This window comes from Talpa occidentalis, unplaced genomic scaffold, assembly GCF_014898055.3.
Source record: "Talpa occidentalis isolate TD23 unplaced genomic scaffold, MPIMG_talOcc4v2.1 talOcc4.16, whole genome shotgun sequence".
Lineage (NCBI taxonomy): Eukaryota > Metazoa > Chordata > Mammalia > Eulipotyphla > Talpidae > Talpa > Talpa occidentalis.
Genome location: NW_023601653.1, coordinates 5,465,232 through 5,483,237, shown reverse-complemented (window position 1 = coordinate 5,483,237; position 18,006 = coordinate 5,465,232). Strand labels below are relative to the sequence as shown.

At 51.7% G+C, this 18,006-nt stretch overlaps 1 protein-coding gene across 1 annotated transcript in view; it reads right to left on the bottom strand.

The window, feature by feature from the left end:
• PLA2G6 (phospholipase A2 group VI) overlaps positions 1–18,006 on the bottom strand; it is a 45,775-nt gene that overhangs the window by 17,680 nt on the left and 10,089 nt on the right. The window contains 7 exon segments of the mRNA XM_037513586.2: positions 251–400; positions 1,368–1,476; positions 2,210–2,392; positions 2,954–3,050; positions 5,968–6,155; positions 7,692–7,875; positions 9,032–9,247. Coding sequence (XP_037369483.1) covers positions 251–400; positions 1,368–1,476; positions 2,210–2,392; positions 2,954–3,050; positions 5,968–6,155; positions 7,692–7,875; positions 9,032–9,247 — 1,127 coding nt within the window.

Below are 18,006 nucleotides of genomic sequence, written 5' to 3'. Positions count from 1 at the left end.
CATGGAGAGGCAGTGAGAGTTCCCACCTCACAGGTGCCCTGGGGATGCCCAGGTCTGAGACCATGTCCAGGGCATCCTCTCAGGGGCAACGGCCTGTGTGCCCTCAGCCAGGGGCCCAGCGACCTCGCACATCCTCCCCTTCTCCTTGGCTCCCGTCACAACCTCTACCCTGGCCGTGTCCTACCCCGCAGGACTGCTCGGACCCTGGCACCTGGGGACCAGCTAGAGGAGGGCAGGGGAGGGGGCCTACCTAGGTTGTTCAGGCTGACCGGTGGGGGCTGAGCTCTCTCCTGGGAGAAGGAGTGCTGCGCTGTGGTGGCGCCCTGCTCCGAGGGGAGTGAGAGGCGGTGGTCGGCCCCTATGGTTCTCAGCAGAGTTAAGAGCGCCCTCCTGGTGACCACTTGTCAGGGTTGGGGAGGCGAGACGGCACAGGCTCAGAAGTGCTGCCTCGGACAAGTCAGAGGCCCCTCCTTTCCACACTGAACTCTCTCCCACTGACCGGGCCCCCTGGGTAGGTGGGGGCACCAGGGGCACCTCAGAGGCCTGACCCCACCCTGACTAGGCCCGTGAACTCTAGTCTGTCACGTTCGTGTAGCTGCCCTGACCCCAGCGGCGCTGGGGCCGGGGCAGGCACTGGGGGTGACCGAGGACTACTGGAGGCGCTGGTGTTGCCAGCCTGAGCTCAGCAAGTCTCAAAAATGCTGGATGAAGTGTCTCTTTCAGAGCTCAAAAGGGACTCATCAGCCAGCCAGGGGGCATCTGCCCTAGCTGCGGGATGGGGTACCTGAGGAGGATGCCACAAGGAGCACACCCACCGTCACAGAAACCTCCACAGCTCCCCGAAACCCTGTAGCGGGGGTTCCGGGTCTCTAGGCAGGAGAAGCTTTCTCCAGCTCTGAAGCTAAGTCTCCTGGAGCGAGCATGCAGTGGTGCAGGTGCCCGTGGGCACAGGCTGTGCCAGCACTGTAGGCATGGGGCCAGGCCAGCCCGACCTGCGGTTGCTCTTGCAAGCAATTCCACCAGGGAACACCGCCCCCCCAGGAATGAAGCCCCGGAGCTGCTGCTGCTGCCTATGGTTACCCCGCCCACAGGCCCCTGGCACCCTGGGATGGGGCTGCAGGGAAGAGGACGGCAGCTCGCTATCCCTGCTGGGCCTCCATGCAGCAGTCGGGGTCCCTGTGTTTGCAAAAAGGAGGCTTCCCTAGGGAGCCCCCCCAGAGGCGTTCAGCCACTGTGAGGAGCAACCTGGGGCACTGGCGGAGAGAAGTGGGGCAGACAGGATGCTGGGAGCTGATGGCACGGCCCACCGCCCCTCTCCGCAGCCCCCCGCTTCCGCCCATTCTGGCCCCAGGCTGCAGAGCACATACGCTTGCTACTCTTGGAGGCTATGGTGACAGGAGTCTCCCCAAAGTCATTTGGGGTGTCCACTTCTGCCCCAAACACAATGAGGGCCTTGACCATCTCCACGTTGTCTTTCTGTTGAGGATGGAATGAGAGGGGAAGGCAGCGGCTCAGGAAATGAAGACAAAAGGGACCCCTGGCCTCTTCCATGCTGCCCATCAACTCGGTGGGCCCCTCTTTCGTCAGCACGGGGACACTGGGACCCTTCTGATCTCCCACCCCCATTCAACCCCCAAAATCTATAGATTCAAGGCTGGTTCCCTAATGGACAAATGTATAGTATCCCCAGGGAGGATAATAACCAGGAAGAATCTGGAAGTGAAGCCTCCAGGCCCCACCTCACCAGCTCCTTCCCAAAGAATCATCTGTGACCGGGACCCGGGACCAGGGGGCACGGGAGGTCTGTGGCTGGTCACTTTTGGGAGCAGCAGGCAGGGCCGGGAAGGCGCACCTAGCCTGGCGAGCCAACTCTGAGGGTGACTAAGCACATGGCCGCCCTGGTGCAGCCTTCATGTGCAAAGAAACATTCCTCACGGACAACATGGTGCAGGGTACATGGAGACATCTGATGCTGGGCAAGGGGTGGGGCACAGCATGGTTTCCCAGGACAGACCAAATGCCCAGCTGCCCAGAGGTCTGAATGCTGGTCTGGGGCCTGACTCCTTGCTTGGAAAATGGAGAGGTGTGTCTAAAACGGAGCCTTCTGAACAGTGGCTCCTGTGCCATTAGGGTTAACATGGGCGCAGCTCAATGTGCCCACCACACGGGCAGCGGCTAGGCTGGGTCGGGGGAGAGGGGCGTGGCTCACCAACATGGCCAGGTGCAGCGGGGTGTTGCCGTGCTCCCCACGGGCATCGGCCTTGGCCCCGTAGGTCAGCAGCACCATGACACATTCGAAGCGGCTACGCATCACAGCCACATGCAGGGCGGTGTTGCCTGCAGAGCTGGTGCTGTTCACGTCGCAGCCCCGTTTCAGCAGCACGCGGGCCATCTGCGGAGATGGGTGCAGGCCTGTGGCAACCTGGCGGCACCTAGGGACTGCCACTTTGTCCCTCAGAGGTCTTTAGCTTCTGGAAAGTTCTAGTAATAAGAGGAGTCCAGGCAGCAGGTCCCAGTTCTAGGGGTGGCCCTAGACTGTGGCGCCACACCACCAGCACCCCTGGAACTACAGGACTAAAGCTAAAGACATGTTACTGTTTCAAGGGGCTTTGAGGTCCTTTCCTGGAGTTCACAGGGTCCCATTCCCCTGCAAAGAACTGTCCTCCCTGTGCCCTCGCTGGGACCCTACAAGGTGACTCCTCCCCAGGCCTTGGTAACCACACCCTGCTCACCCACCAGCCCAGCCAGGGACATGGTCACCCTGCCAGTGAGTGGCAGAGCTAAACCAGGAAGTCATCTCTGCTCAGGCCTATCTGCTGAGGGCACACTACCCAATCAGCCCTCCAAGCATCATCCTCAGAGGCCTCTCAGGAACCTCCTTCCTGCAGAAAGCTGAGCAAAAAGGACACTGGGTATGCCCCCCATCTGCCACTCACCCGCAGGCCCCTCCTACCTCAGCAGTCTTGGCCCAGTGAAGGGGGCTGGCTCCATAGTGAGGATCTTTGCTGTGGATCTGATTGCTGTCCATGCTGATGATCATTTCAGCACATCTGGGGAGAGGACCACAGGGCAGTCAGGAAGGTGGGGAGTGGGGAGGCTTGTGCTAGACCAGGACACATCTGGTTATAGATTTTCATCACCATTTTTAAAAGTTAATAAAAAGATACCAAAACCTGAAGAGTGGTACACTTTAGAAATCGGGGGGTTTGTGGCGTGTTAATCGTCTTTCTATGAAGTCCTATACAGTCGCTACACACAAGAGCATAGCTGCTGGGGGCAGCCTGCCTGGGCTCAACTCCCTGGTTGCCTCATTTCAACTGGGGACAAAACTCAGCTGCGCCCCGGCTTGCTGTGAAACCATCCCTGCAGGGGCAGGGCCCAGGGGCCAGAGCAGCCTCAGCCATCAGCAGTTCTTCCCCTTGCCATTACTGCTGTCCTCGTCCCCACCCACGGGGACAGGCCTTTTACAGCCTCTCTCCTGCCAGCCCCACCCCAGGCCCCAGCCTTCTCACTGAGAGGAGCCCAACTCCCCCCGTGACCCCCTGGGCCTCCAGGACATCACCGAGAGAAGGCTGAGGCCGAACTGGCTAGCCCCAAAGGACCTCTCACAGCTCAGCTCAGCGTTGTGTGCTGGGAAGCCCCACTGGGCCCTGGCTGCTGAGCCACCACTCGATGCCCTCACGCAGCCCTCCTGCACCCTCCTCTGGGTTCACGTTTCCCCTTCTGGGCCATGAGTACCTCCTTGGCAGGGGCTTAATCATCTGAGAGTCCCAGGCCGGAACCTGGGCCCAGTGAAGGGCAGCCGAGCTGAAGCAGACAGCAGAGCGGCTCCCGACGGGAAGCGGGTCGGAACCACTCTCGGAGTGCCACCACCGGGCCGTCCCTGCGGGCTGTAGGACGCACCCAGAGAACAAAGCAAATGGTGCAAAGATCCTCCTGTGATCTGAGCAGGCCCTGTGGCGGAGGCCTGAGCAGGCAGAGAGGGGATGCGGCCTGGACAAAAGCAGGGTCTTGGAAGTAAAGCTCAGGGTGGCTGGAGGCAAGCCAGTGCGGGACGGTGCCAGCCCTGGGGTAAGGAGAGGTCACTCAGCACTCACGTCTGCTGGGGTCGAAGCCCATGACTTGACAGGTTGGGGTGTCACAAGGTCTCCCACCATTTGTTCTACCCCTGAAAGTTCTACATCATCTTGCTGCGCTGGGGAGAATCAAGGAAAGGAGGGTTTATCTGAGCCTGGCCCAGACTTTGGAGAGGACAGTAATGCCTGCAGTGGCCAGCAGGTGGGTGCAGGCCCCACAGGAAGGAAACCTGAGGGGAGTGAGAGGGCCTGTTCCCCACTGGGTGTGGCCCCCCACACTCTCTGCCTATCCTGTCTCCATACAGCACCCACGGCCCTGGGGCCCCGGCTGTCTGGGACCCTCTCCCATCCAGCTCTGTGAGGCTCCAGTCTCCGGGGCTGAGGGTCCGATGGATTCCCTCATTCACGCCCACATTCGTTCATTTCGACAGAGACCGTTCCTGCTGGGTAATCAATAATTCAAGAGAGTCATCTCTTTTACCTCCCCCCAGGGCCCCCCAACACGCACAAGGACCACTTTCCTGAGACCAGGGCTTCCAGGTCTAGGGAAAAGGGCAGAAAAGAGTGGTGGAGAGTCCCCAAGACACGGGTCTGGCCCTTGTCCCAGCAGAGCCGGGGCGGGCAGGCAGCGGGCAACGAGGCAGCAGCAATGCTGCTGGGAAGGGGCCCTTTAGATGAGGACCCAGGTCGGGGTGGGGGTGTCCTGCAAGCCTGGGGTTGCATGAGATTCTAGCACTGGAGTACCACCCGGGAGGGGAAAGGAGGGTCCCCAGGGAAGATTAAGATCGTTTTTCTCCGGTTTGCAAGAGGGAAGTTCATGGTTAGACATTACGATGCATCAGGTAAGAGTTTCCTTTTTTTCCGCCTAATGCTTGGTGTGGCCTTGATTTTAACCATCCGTTTAGGTAGTGATGTGTACTTTACATTTGAATTATCTGATGAATAATGATGTTAAACCCTTTCAAAATATTTTTAGTGGGCATGTGGATATCTGAATATCATCTTGTCTGACGTACCTATTGGATCTTTTTTTTTTTTTGCTTTGCACAGAAAAGTGAGGTGACAATGCCAGAAGTTGAACCCAGGTGACCCGGCTCCAGAGTCTGTGCTCCCCTTTTTGGCCGATAGGGTGTCAGGTGGCTCAAAAGTGGGTTGTACTTTTGCACCCCATATCTACAACATGGTGCAGACCACACCCACAGACCCCCAGGGTCTTCTGTGTCCCCCTGGCTAGTTGTGACAGGGGTGACCACAATGTGAGAGGGGCTTAACGGGCTTTGTTTGTTTGTTGTGGGGTGAATGCAAGTTTCATGATGAAAAGTTTACAGTGAGCAAATCCTCTCATTCTTCAAGCTCTAGCCATCCCTCATCAGATCTGAGAAATACACACCTGTTAGCCGTTTGACCTTTGGCAGGTCAAGTGCTTTATTTGTTTATTCATTTATTTATTTCTATTGGTCAGAAGTCGTTCTGGAAGTGAGCCACACCAAACAATTTTCTTCCACCATCCCTGAGGCCCTTCTGACCCTTCTCCCCACCCCTCGGAAGCCTCACCTCATCCATGAGCCTCTGTTAGTTTTTGTAAGTATTGTGCCTTGTTCAGTCATCAGCTGTGAAACAGCCAGTGTTTCTCTGTCATCCTGACTTGCTTACTGCACACGATGCCCTGGAATGCCTTCATTTTGCTGTAAATGGCAACATTTCCTCTTTCCCGACAGCTGAACAGCATCCTGGAGCCGTTCCCTGCACAGCGGAGTCCGTGCACAGAGAGCCACACGGCCTACACATTGACACTCACCTTCACATTAGGCCAGCCCAGGGCCCACATCTGACCCGCATCTATGCTATGAGCCTGCGGGGCCCTGCTCACGGGTGAGGGGGGCAGACTCACCCCTTGTGGGAGAACTTCATGGCTGTGTGGATGGGGTAGCCACCAGGCCCCATGACGTTGCAGCGGGCGTTGCACAGCAGCAGCACGCGGACCATCTCCTGCTTCCCCATCTGGCAGGCCAGGTGCAGTGGGGTCTGGCCTTGCTTGTTCACCTGGTTCAGGCCGGTGGAGGCGTTCTTCCCCAGCAGCTGATGGCAGCAAGGTGGCGCTGCAGTCACCACCCAGCAGCGCCCTGCACGTCTCTCCCCTCCCTTCACTCCCACCCTGCAGGTCTCTCTCTGGGGACCCCACAGGTAGGGAAGTTTGACCCCATGAGATAAGAACACACAGAGAAGCAGCTGGCAGGGTGACTATTGCTTTTCGCTGCATGCCCTTCTGTCCTGCTTAATTTTTTTTTTTAATACCTACCATTTTTTAAAAATATTTTATTTATGCATACAAGAGCTGGGGTACAGGCCAGAGGCACAGAGGTGAGAGGATTCACCAGAGACAGAGCAGGGAACAGAACAGGCAGACTGACTGAAGTACACTGCTGAGGGGAACAGCAGGCAAGACAGGAGAGGTCTGCTGCGCCATGTGGGTAGCTCCCTGGCCGGCCGGGGATTGAACTCTTGCTCAATAGTAGTGTGCTTAACCCCTTGCGCCACCAGGGAGGCCCCTGCTTGATTTTTTCCGCTATGTGCAGGTATTATTTCTTCAATGAGAAACAATGCCAGCCCTAAAACCCAGGAGGCCCGTGTTTCCTCCCTGGTGGCTAGAGCTATCTCTGTGGCTCCTGTGACTGTGGGCCTGGCAGCAGGCTGGACACGCAGCAGGGAAGGCGGCACTGAGCACCATAGTGCATGGCCCTTGGTCACATTTCTTAACTTCACTGAACCTCAGTGGCTTTGGTGAGCAGAGGAGGGTAAGTAGAAGCTTTGGAGAATTAACTAGAACTTACAGAGCCAAGTGCAGGAGCTGCAGCCACAGCTGAAGGTGACTCTTGGGGAGAGATGGTGCCAGCCCCCACTGCAGTGGGCAGGCGCCCCCACTGGGGCTTCTCAGTAAGAGTGAGTTAGCAGAGTGCAGGGTCCCCACCCTGGGAAGGCAGATCGTGATCCGAATCCACACTTGCTGGGGCACGAGACAGAGAGCAGCTACAGCCCTCAAGGGAATTGTCTAATTCTGGGCAATAGAATAGAAATATTCTTTCGTTTCACTCTAATATATAAAGCAGCCTTTTAATGGCACCCCTCGTTCTCCTCACCCACAGGTTTTATCCTCCTATTTCTGCCCAGGTGATCAAACAAAGGAGCGCCTCTGGGCCAACATGCATGAGCCGGGTGGAGGCTGGCTGGTTGGGAGGTTGGGAGGTTTTGAGTTCCTATAAAAGGCTAAGCTCCGGGGCCCCCAGGTACTCCAGGCAGGGGCTTCAGTGGATTCACTGCAGAGTGCCCAGCTCATGGCAGAGACTCAGGAGCGGCTGCACCGCACTCCCTGGCATGGGGGCCTTCAACCTGCTGTGCTGGGCTGGAGGCTTCCCGGTGGTCAGAGCAAAGTAACAGGGCCTATGCCAGCCAGACCAGCACAAGAGGTGAGATTTCAGAATGGGGGACACTCACCACACTCAGGATCAAAGGGGGAACAGCAAGACGTGTTACCAGCAGGTCACCTGAGCCCGGGGACCCAAAGATAGCTGGGGGCACCATGATGGGCACAGGTCACGCTGTCCCACCCCTGCTTACCTGCAGCACCTGGGAGTTGTCCCCCTGGACGGCGTAGTGGAAGGCGGTCTCCCCGTTGTCGTCGGTAACATCCATTTGCACGTGGCAGTAGTGTACCAGCTCCACCAGGATCTCCCCATCGCCCTTGCGGCAGGCCAGGTGCAGGGGCGTGCAGCCCTCCTCATTCTCCCTGCTGTTGGCACAGCTGTGGGGAGGGCGGGGGTGAGGGCCCAGCCCGGGTGGAGGCGTGTAGAGCAGAGTGGGCTCCGAGGGCAAGGCGTCTGTGCCAGGCTCAAGCAAGCAGGTTCACACTTGGGCCAAGCCACAGCCGGTCAGGACCCACGCGATCTGTATGCAATTTTAGTTGCTGGCAGTTTTAGCTGTATGGGCGAGGCGCCCGGGCCGCTCCAGCTGCACCAGGCCCAGGGCAGTACAGCGGCAAGAGAGCGTGGATGAAGGCAGAAAGCTCACTAACCCGGGGCCTTTCACTTCACCTATCTGGGCAAAAACCAGATATAATCCCTGCCGTGCCTGCCCAGGATGTGGGCAGAACTGCCGGGATGATGCCCACGAAGCAGCTTGTCAACTGTACAGGGCAGTGGGGAGGTCTGTGCTCCAGGCTGGGGAGCTGAGCTGAGCTGCTGGGTGGAGAAGCAGAGGTGTGGCCACCCCAGGCCAGCAGCCAGCCAGCGCCCTCCCAGGGGCACCCACACCGATGTGCACTGGCTGAGAGGACATGTGAAAGTAAGTGTCCCCGCTTCCAGAAGGGCAGATCCCTGGAAGGAGACATTCAGGAGCTGAGGCCTCACCTGCCTTCTCCCTTGCACAGGTCACATGTGCACTCCCTGGTGATTATGGGGGTGTGGAGGATGCGTGTTCAGGGTGGGGGTCAAACAGCTCCCAGAGCCTGACCTGCAGAAATCTTCCCTTTCTCCTGACTCTCTGACTCTCTCTCTCTCTCTGGGGTAGAAGAACTGGGTGAAGGCCAGAGGTGAGGCGGGTAAGAGGATCCATTAGAGACAGAATGGGAAGTAGAGGAGGTGGATCTACTGAAATACACTGCTGAGGGGAGCAGCAGGAGACAGGAGAGGTCTGCTGCACCATGTGCGTCAACTCCCTGGCCGGATCGAACTCAGGCCATAGCGCTGAGATTTAACCCCTAGGCACCTGGGGGTGCCTCTCCTGACTTTCGTCAGCAAGGTGCTGACGGGGCAAGGTGCCCCTGCTGAAGTCAGGCCACACAGAGGGGAACCAAGGCTGGCCTGGCAGTCACCCCCGTACTCTATCCCTACCCGCCATCCACACATACTGTCCCGTTGGTCCTGTCCTCCTGCCCCAGCTGGCCAGGCGCCCCCACCCACCTGATGATGCGGCTGTGATGGAAGCACTCTCGGATCCCCAACTCCACTGCCAGGTGGGCCACCGACCAGCTGGGGTGGTTGCGGATGAGGTCGGTCAGGTGCTGCAGGACCTCCACCTGCAGGACGTTCGCAGAGCTCTCGTAGAAGGGCGGCAGCTGGGCACAGTATTGCTGGAAGTTCACTATGGCCTCGGCCTCCGACTCCAGCTGGAAGAGCCTGAGGAGCCAGGACGGAGGGGGGGAGACAAGGCCATGAGTCAGGTGAACCCTCAGCCTGCACCCACACGGCTGTGAATCAGAAGCCTCGGCTCCACACAAATAGGTCACTGCCTGCCTCCGGCCATGGTCGCACCTGCTCCAGCCCGGCTGCTCTCTCCCACTGCGGAGAGACATACAGACCCAGACACACACCATCTATTTATTGATCTCCTTACTTATCATCACAAGGTATTTTTATATTTCATTTGATATCATTTATGTCATATCCATTTCTTAATTTAACTGTCACATCAGGGAGCCCCAGCTCAAGTGCCCAGCCCCTGGCATAAATGTCCTGCAACAGGATAGTATAAGATTGTGACTCCTCTCAGAAACGGAATATTATGCAGCCAATAAAAGTTACATTTAAAAACAGGGACCTGTTCGTTTTGGGATCTTTAGTAAAAACGCAAGACACAAGTCTTGTCTTGTGCAACCATGAAGGACAAGAAGATTGGTGGGAAATATGTCAAAACGTGCAGGCCAACAAAACAACGACGTTTTCTTCCTTATATACTTCTGTCTTTTCTAAATTTCCCACAATGAGTATATATAATTTTTACCATCAGAGACAAAAAAGTTTTGTTCATGTTTGAAGCACTGGATTCATGAGAAGTTGCTGTGTGACCTCCGCAAAACGCCTCCCCTTCCTGAGCCCTGTTGGAAACATGAACCTATTACACTTGCCCTGCCCACCTCACTGAGGTGCTGTGATAACACTTTAAAACTGTAATAATTACACGTCACTGATGGTTAGTTCAGAGCAGGATTCAACACAGCAGAAGGTTTTGTCCCTCACACCTCCACAGCCCAGAGGCCTGCAGGGTCCAGCAGAGGCAGTGCCCAGGGGCTCCAAGCCAACCTGTGCTTTCCAAGAGGGTGCAACTGCTCAGCAAGTCTTTACTGGTGACCAGACCTGTGCCCGACACTGCTAAGTGGAGGGAGAATGAATAAGTGAAACAGACAAGAGGCTGTCATCTTGGAGCCTTATATTCTTATGGGGGGATCCACCAAAGGAGTGAGGAAAAAGCAAAATGAGGAAGTGCATTCCTACGCTACCACGTGACAACGCCCCAGAGGAAACCTGCAAGCAGGGGGAGCTGTGGGGCCATGGCTCATTCTCCGCCAGCCGCCTCTGTGCCTTCTCACCTCCCTGGAACATCAGGGCACTCCACATCCAACGTGGCTGCTGTGGCATATATAAGGAAGGCTAAGAACCAATCATTGGATTCGGTGTCCTTGACAGAAGCACCTGTGGTGGGTGGGTGGGTCCAAAGCTTAACGGGAGCAGGTTGAAGAAATAACAGGGTGCAAGAACTTGCAGACAGCAAGTGCAAACAGCAAGTACAGACAGCGTTTTGAGTTTTGCCATAGAGGGGAGCAAATAAAGGCAGCTACTGGGAAAAGTGTAATTAGGTGTTTGAAGGCTGATGGAATGAACCAAAAGAAATGGGATCTGTCTGTGGACTTCCTCCATTCATGGCAGACCAGGTAATGAGGTGAGTCTGCTGGGAACCAGGCATGCGGGGCACAATATAAAAAGCAGCTGCTGGAAGGTGCTGGGTTCCTAACCAGACAGTGACGAACATCTGTGCTGCGAGGCATCAGGGAGGCCCAGGAACTGAGGCCAGTGTTTTGGGCTGTCAGAGGAGCCGATTCTTAGACTCTGAAGGATTCTAAGACCCATTTCTTGTGGTAGAAGAGACTAAAGTCACAGTTATGCTTCAGTAAGATCAAGCATGTGTGTTACACTCTTGAGGGTTCCATCAAGAACTGTGAAGGGGTTCAGATTTCACCCTACTTGCAAATGAACAAGTGAGCCTGACACGCTTTCACGGATACTGCCAGAAGACACAAGATTCCCGATCCAAGACAAAGGGCAATTGACTCCTCACAGCAACTGCAGCAACCACAGCGGCATTTGTGTCCATTCCTGGGATCCACTTCCTGCCGGGTGACACGAAGAGGGTCGGGTGACACCCGCTCATGTTACGTTAGAGAAGAGAAACCCTGAGCTTAAGGAACTTGAACTGCTTATAATTGTCAATAAGAAAATCTAAGCTTTGCTCCGGAGGGAGAGAGTATCTCTATGATACAGGAAAGTAAGCAACTGACAGCCAGCTGGAGGGACAGATCCTGTCTCCATCTTCCAAGGCTGTTCACGCTACAAACATCCTGAAAAGACAGTCTGGGACAGACAGTCAGTGTCTTTGCCCACAAGCCGTGCAGAAACACAAGCGGCACCACAGCACTGGTTCTCCACAATGACCACTGAAGACAAGAGCAGAGTGTAGATGGTCAGGCCACAGACGGGGAAAATGGGAAAATAAGAAAATACTCGGTAATATGTTGCAGAGGATTTATGCTGAGTGAAAAAAGCCAGACTCAAAAGACCACGAGCTGTATGGTTAAAAGGCAACACTATGGTGAAGGGAAGCATCTCAGGAGCTTTGGGGGTACACAGGACTTACTGCAAAGGGGCGTGGAGGAAATCTGGGGAACAAAAGAAACATTCTACTCCTTGGTTGCGGTGGTTACAGGGGTTGATCAAAACTCATCGAATGATACGCTTAACACACACGGATTTTATTTTTTGCAAATTGCATCTCAATAAAGCTAACTAAAACAAAACAAAACCAACCCAAAAATAAATGTCTTAAGAAGACAAAGAAAGGAATGAAAAAAATAAGCAAAACCAAAAATGAAAAGAAAGGGCCTCCCTGGTGGTGCAGAGGATTGAGCACAGCGCTGTGAAGCTGTCTGCAGCCTCTGCAGTGTGGGTACAATTCCTGGCCAGCCAGGGAGATTCCCACATGGCGCGGCAGACCTCTCCTGTCGTGCCCACTGCTCCCCTCAACAGTGTATTTCAGTAGATCTCCCTGTTCTGCTCCCTACTCTGTCTCTGGTGAATCCTCTCATCCCGGCATCTCTGGCCTCTACCCCAGCTCTTGTATGCATAAATAAATAAATCTTTTTTAAAAATGAAAAGAAGGGGCTCCCTGGTGGCACAGCGGTTGAGCGCTGGGTTGCGAAGCTGCTCACAGCCTCTGCAGTACCGGTTTGATCCCCGGCAGTTGGGCGAGGGTCCCACATGGTGTGTAGACCTCTCCTGCCGCGCCCGCTGCTCCCCTCAACAGTGTATTTCATCGGTCCACCTGTTCTGTTCCCCACTCTGGCTCTGGTGAATTCTCTCACCCTCCCGCGCTTTTGACTGTACCCAGTGCTTGTATAAATGAATGAATGAATGAATGAATGAATGAATGAATAAAAAAAGAAAAGAAAACAAGTAGCAAGATGGTAAATTTAAGTCATGATACATATTTAAATATAAACATTAAATGTTCCAAGTAAATATCAGCAATAACAGACAGGGTAACTAGGGCGGGGGCAGAGGGGGGATGAACAACTACAATACTCTTTCCAAGATTAAAAATATAAGGAAATATACTACACAAACATTAACAAAAAGAAAGCTAGTGAAGGGCCTCCCTGGTGGCGCAAGGGGTTAAGCACGGCACTGTGAAGCAATCTGAAGCCTCTGCAGCACTAGTTCAATTCCCAGCCTGCCAGGGAGCAACCCACATGGCGAAGCAGGCCTCTCCTGTCTCACCTGCTGCTCCCCTCAGCAGTGTGTTTCAGTCAGTCTGCCTGTTCTGTTCCCTGCTCTGTCTCTGGTGAGTCCTCTCACGCCGCCCCCCCACCATCTCTGGCCTGTGCCCCAGCTCTTAAGTAAATAAATCTTAAAAAAGAAAGAAAGAAAGAAAGAAAGCTAGTGAAGCTATTTTAACATTAGACAGCATTTACAGGTAAAAAGAATTTCAGGTAAAATTACAGAATTGTAGGTAAAAAGCATTACAGGACACAAATGGGCAATTCATATAGGATAACTGTTTCCATTCACTAGGAAAATGAAACAATTATAAGGTAGTACATATCTAAAGATAAAGCTCTGAAATAAAGAAAATCAAATTTGTCAGAATTAAGAGAACTAGACAAATCCACACTCAGATTTGAGATATTTTACTACCCTCCACTAATTATTTATACAGCAGACCAAAAAAACCCAAAAAACAAAACACCCTACTGTAGCCAAAGCAATCAGTAAACTCCACCTCACCCACACATTACTATTGACACCATCTAGAGAACATGCATTCTTTTGAGGACATACACACAAAATTCAAAGTAATGGACCATGCTGGGCCATAAAACAAATATGAACAAATGACAAAGACCTGAAAATATTTAGACTGTGTTCTCTGTCCACAATGCAATTGAGCTAAAAATCAATAACAAAAAGATAGTTAAAATGTCTCACACATTTGAAAGTGAAGCAAGAAACATATAATTGACCTATGGTTCAGACATTAAGCCATGTGAAATTCAGGAAATCTCTTGACTCAATAATGATGCAACTATTACATCTCAAATGTGTGGGATGAAACTCCACTTCCGGCTATGACAGGGAGTTTATATCACACTAGCCTTCCTGCTGGAAACAAATTTAAAGGCAGGATTAAATTTAAACAACTGTTTGAAGGCACTGGAGCAAACCCAAGGGAGGTCAGGCACAGAGAGTCAAAATTCTAGGAAAAATAAAGGAAGCACATGGAGGTGTGTGCCCCACATTTGTATTCAGGCCACCTTGGGATCTCTGGTGCAGGATGAAAAGGCCAAGTGCAAACCCACAGCTTAGTGCGCTTCTAGCTTCCTCACCAGTCCCTAGCCTTCAGTGTTTCCAAGTTCTGGTCAGAATTGGAGGGAATCAGAGATGTGAGCCCAGCATTCTGCCTGCAGTGTTCCCTCTGAAGCTACACAGAACGAGGTGTCGAGAAATCAAACAGAATACAGCAGTAGGGAAGACAGAGAAAACAGTGGCAATTTTTCAGTCCTTGGGAAAAAAGGGGTAAAAATTCGAGGTGGAAGGCCCCTGGTGACACCTAGTGCTCCAGCTGAGACGTAAGAGCTTCTACTCACTAAGAGTGAAAATTATAACTTAGGAGTGCAGGCAAACTCAAGGAAGCCTGAAATGCAGCCTTCACTAGATCCTCTGAAGGAAGACACCGCCATCCATAGCCTCCATAATTCGTCATACGCACTAGCCAGCATGCAAACTGGACACGCCAAGAAACAGGCACAGAGAGCCAGAGGCCCAAAAGGAAAAACAGACCATCAAAAAATAAATCACAGGTGATCTAGATATTTGAGTTCTCAAATCAGGGCTTTAAAAAATCTGATCTGTTCAAGGAAATAAAAGATGGGATATATTAAAAAGGATCAATTAGGGCCTTCCTGGTGGCGCAGGCAGTTGAGCGCCGCACTGTGAGGCTGTCCGCAGCCTCTGCGGCACGGGTTCGATCCCAGCTGGCCGGCGAGAATCCCACATGGTGAAGCAGACCACTCCTGTCGTGCCCACTGCTCCCCTCAGCAGTGCGTTTCATCAGTCTGCCTGTTCTGTTCCCTGCTCTGTCTCTGGTGAATCCTCTCACCCTTCCGTGCCTCTGGCCTGTACCTCAGTTCTTGTATAAAAAATAAATAAATCTTAAAAAAAATAATTATATAAATAAAATAAAAAGGATCAATTAATATTCTAGAACTGGAAAGCACAATAACTGGTATTAAGTATTCAACTGACTGGCCTAAAAGCAAACTAGATAGGGCAGCAAAAAATTAGTGAAATAGATTGGAAAAAAATGCCAATTGTACAATGAACACTGTAAGACGCCAGGTAAAGAAATGGAAAAGGACGCTCTGCTTGTGCATCAGAAGAATCAACTTTCTTAAAATGTCCATTTCACCTGAAGTATCATAAAGATTCAATACAATCCACACTCCGATCCAGTGGCATCCTTCACAGAAAAAGATCAAAAAAAGTTTTGTGTGGGACCAAAGAAGACCTGGAATTCCTGAGAAAAAAGCACAAAAAGAGAAGCTGCAGTAACTGAAACAACATGGTGTCATAACAAAAACAGGCACACAGATCAATGGGATAGAATCTAGACCCCAGAAGTAAATCCGTACACAGATGGACAACTAATTTATGCCTAAGTAGCCAAGAACACACAATGGACAAACAGGTGGTGCTGGGAAAACCAGACAGCTACAAGCAAAAGCATGAAAATACACCACTGTCTTATAACATATGCAAAACTCAATTTAAAATGGATAAGAGATTTGAATGTAAGATTTGAAAACACTAAATACATAGAAGAAAGCACAGATGATAAGCTCTTCAACATCGGCCTTCATGATATTTTTGTGGATTCTTCTCGAACATCAAGGGAAACAAAAGAAAAGAAAATGAATGAGATGACATCAAACAAAAAAAGAAAGAAACCACCTTTAAAATGAAAAGGCAGCCTAGTGAATGAGAAACAATATTTGCCAACTATGCATGAGACAAAGGGTTATTAATATGCAAAATACATAAACAAATCAACAATACAAAACAACCTAATTTTGAAAATGGACAAAGGGGGTCTCCCTGGTGGCGCAAGCTCTCCGCAGCCTCTGCAGCACAAATTCAGTCCCTGCCAGGGAACTACCACATGGCGCAGCAGACCTCTCCTGTCTCCCCCACTACTCCCCTCAGCAGTGTATGTGAGTAGATCTGCCTGTTCTTTCCCCACTCTGTCTCTGGTGAATCCTCTCATCCCCTGTACCTCTGGCCTGCACCCCAGATCTTGTATACATAAATAAATAAATCTTTAAAAAAAGAAAATAAAGCCAAAACTTGGTTCTTTGAAAATTAACAAGCCACTAACAAAACTGAACAAGAATCAGAAAACACAAAGTACCACCTCTTCAGATCCTTCAGAGAGTAAAAAGCAAGTATAGGAGACTAGGAACATTATACTAACAAATTTTATAACTTAGATAAAGTGGACAAATTCTTTGAAAATACACATATTAAAACTGACAAAAGAATAAAAGAAAATATGGTAGCTTGTAGCTGTCTGGTTTTCCCAGATAGTTGTCAATTCTCACCAACCAGAATCGATGCAACCCCAATCAGAATCTCAAAACCTAAAGATGTTATGTGTTTATTTTTGTGTGTAACTTTTTTCTAGTTAAAAACTGCTAAGAGCTACGAAAAGCCAACACAATCTTGAAGAACAAGTTGGTGAATGTGTTCCACCAGGTATCGAGGTTTATTATAAAGTTACACCAATTAATTCAACACCAAAAACGAAACAAAACAAAAAGACAGCAGTGTATTTGTGTAAGAAAAGAAAATAGTGACTCTAAACACCTATTCACATAGGGAGACCTGATTTCTACAGCCAAGGTGGTATCTGAGAGCAGCGGAGAAGATTGGTTTTCAATCAAAGGGCCTGGGGAAACTAGGTCTCCCAATGAAAGATAACCTGAGCCCTATTTCACACTATCCATTAAAAAAGAAAACCAAGGGCCTCCCTGGTGGTGCTAGGACCTAAGTCTCAGCAGCCACCGCAGCATAAGTTCGATCCCCTGCCAGAGAGCTGTTCCACAGAGAGCAGCAGGCCTCTTCTGTCTCCCCACTGCTCCCCTCAGCAGTGTATTTCAGTCAATCTGCCTGTTCCGACTCCCACTCTGTCTCTGGTGAATCCTCTCACCCCTGTACCTCTGGTCTACGCCCCAGCTCTTGTATGCATAAATAACTAAAATAAATCTTAAAAAAAAAAAAGAAAAAGAAAATCAATTCCACGTGGATTAAGGTTGAGAACTCTTATTTATCAGTGAATTCCATCAAAACAGGAAAAAGACAAACCACAGGGTAGGGGACCACAGCACACGAGCCCACACGAGCCTGCATTTGGGATGCAGAGGCGCAAAGGAACCACCCAAACCGCCACAGGAGACAGAACTAATTTTTAAAGTCAGAAGAATTGAGCTGGTAATTCACTGAGAACACTTGCCAGCCAAATGCTTCATTAACTCATCAAAAGTGCGCCACTTCACAGGTCATCAGGCAAATGCAAATTAAAGCCACAATCACATACTACTCCACGCCCCACTGAATGACAATTTTTTTAAAACTGGCAATGCCAAGTCTCAGGATGGGCGGTGACAAGAAATCGTCCACTGCTGGGAGGAGAACTGAGGGGCATCTCTCCACTGGGGCTGAGGCTATGGCTGGGGTCGGCCCAGCAATCCCATCCCAGGTCAGGCCTACTAGAAACCCTTGCACAGAAGCACCAAGAAGACTAGAAACCACCCAGATTCCCCTGGGCACTGCAATGAAGAAATGAAACCATCGCAGTCACACAGGGCACCAGCAGCGCAGACTGACTGGCAGCCACACGCAGAAGCGCACACACCTGGCAGAATGCTGAGCTCAGGGCCAGCCGCAAAAGCAGCTACCCTGAGAGTCAGGTTAATGGTTACCCTTCCTTGGGGTGAGGGGCAGGAGAGGGGGCTTCCAGGGTGCTATGGCATTCTCTGTCTTGACAAGGGTGTGATTATAAATCACGAGGCTGCCCATACTGTTCCATTTCACTATTGAAAAAGTTTGAAGAGAGAATGGGGGAGGCAGGGGAGCAATAAAAGAAGAGTGAATGCAGGCAGGGCCCCAAGGGAATGCAGAATCACAGAAGATTACTTTCTAAGTAAAAACATCACGTTTGTAGGGTGGTGGGAAATAGCAAATAAAGAGAAACCCCCCCCCCCCGTAGGAAGAGTGGACAGAAGTGCTGAAAGGAAATCTGGCAGCAGATGAGGGGGGCTGGGGACCCAGAG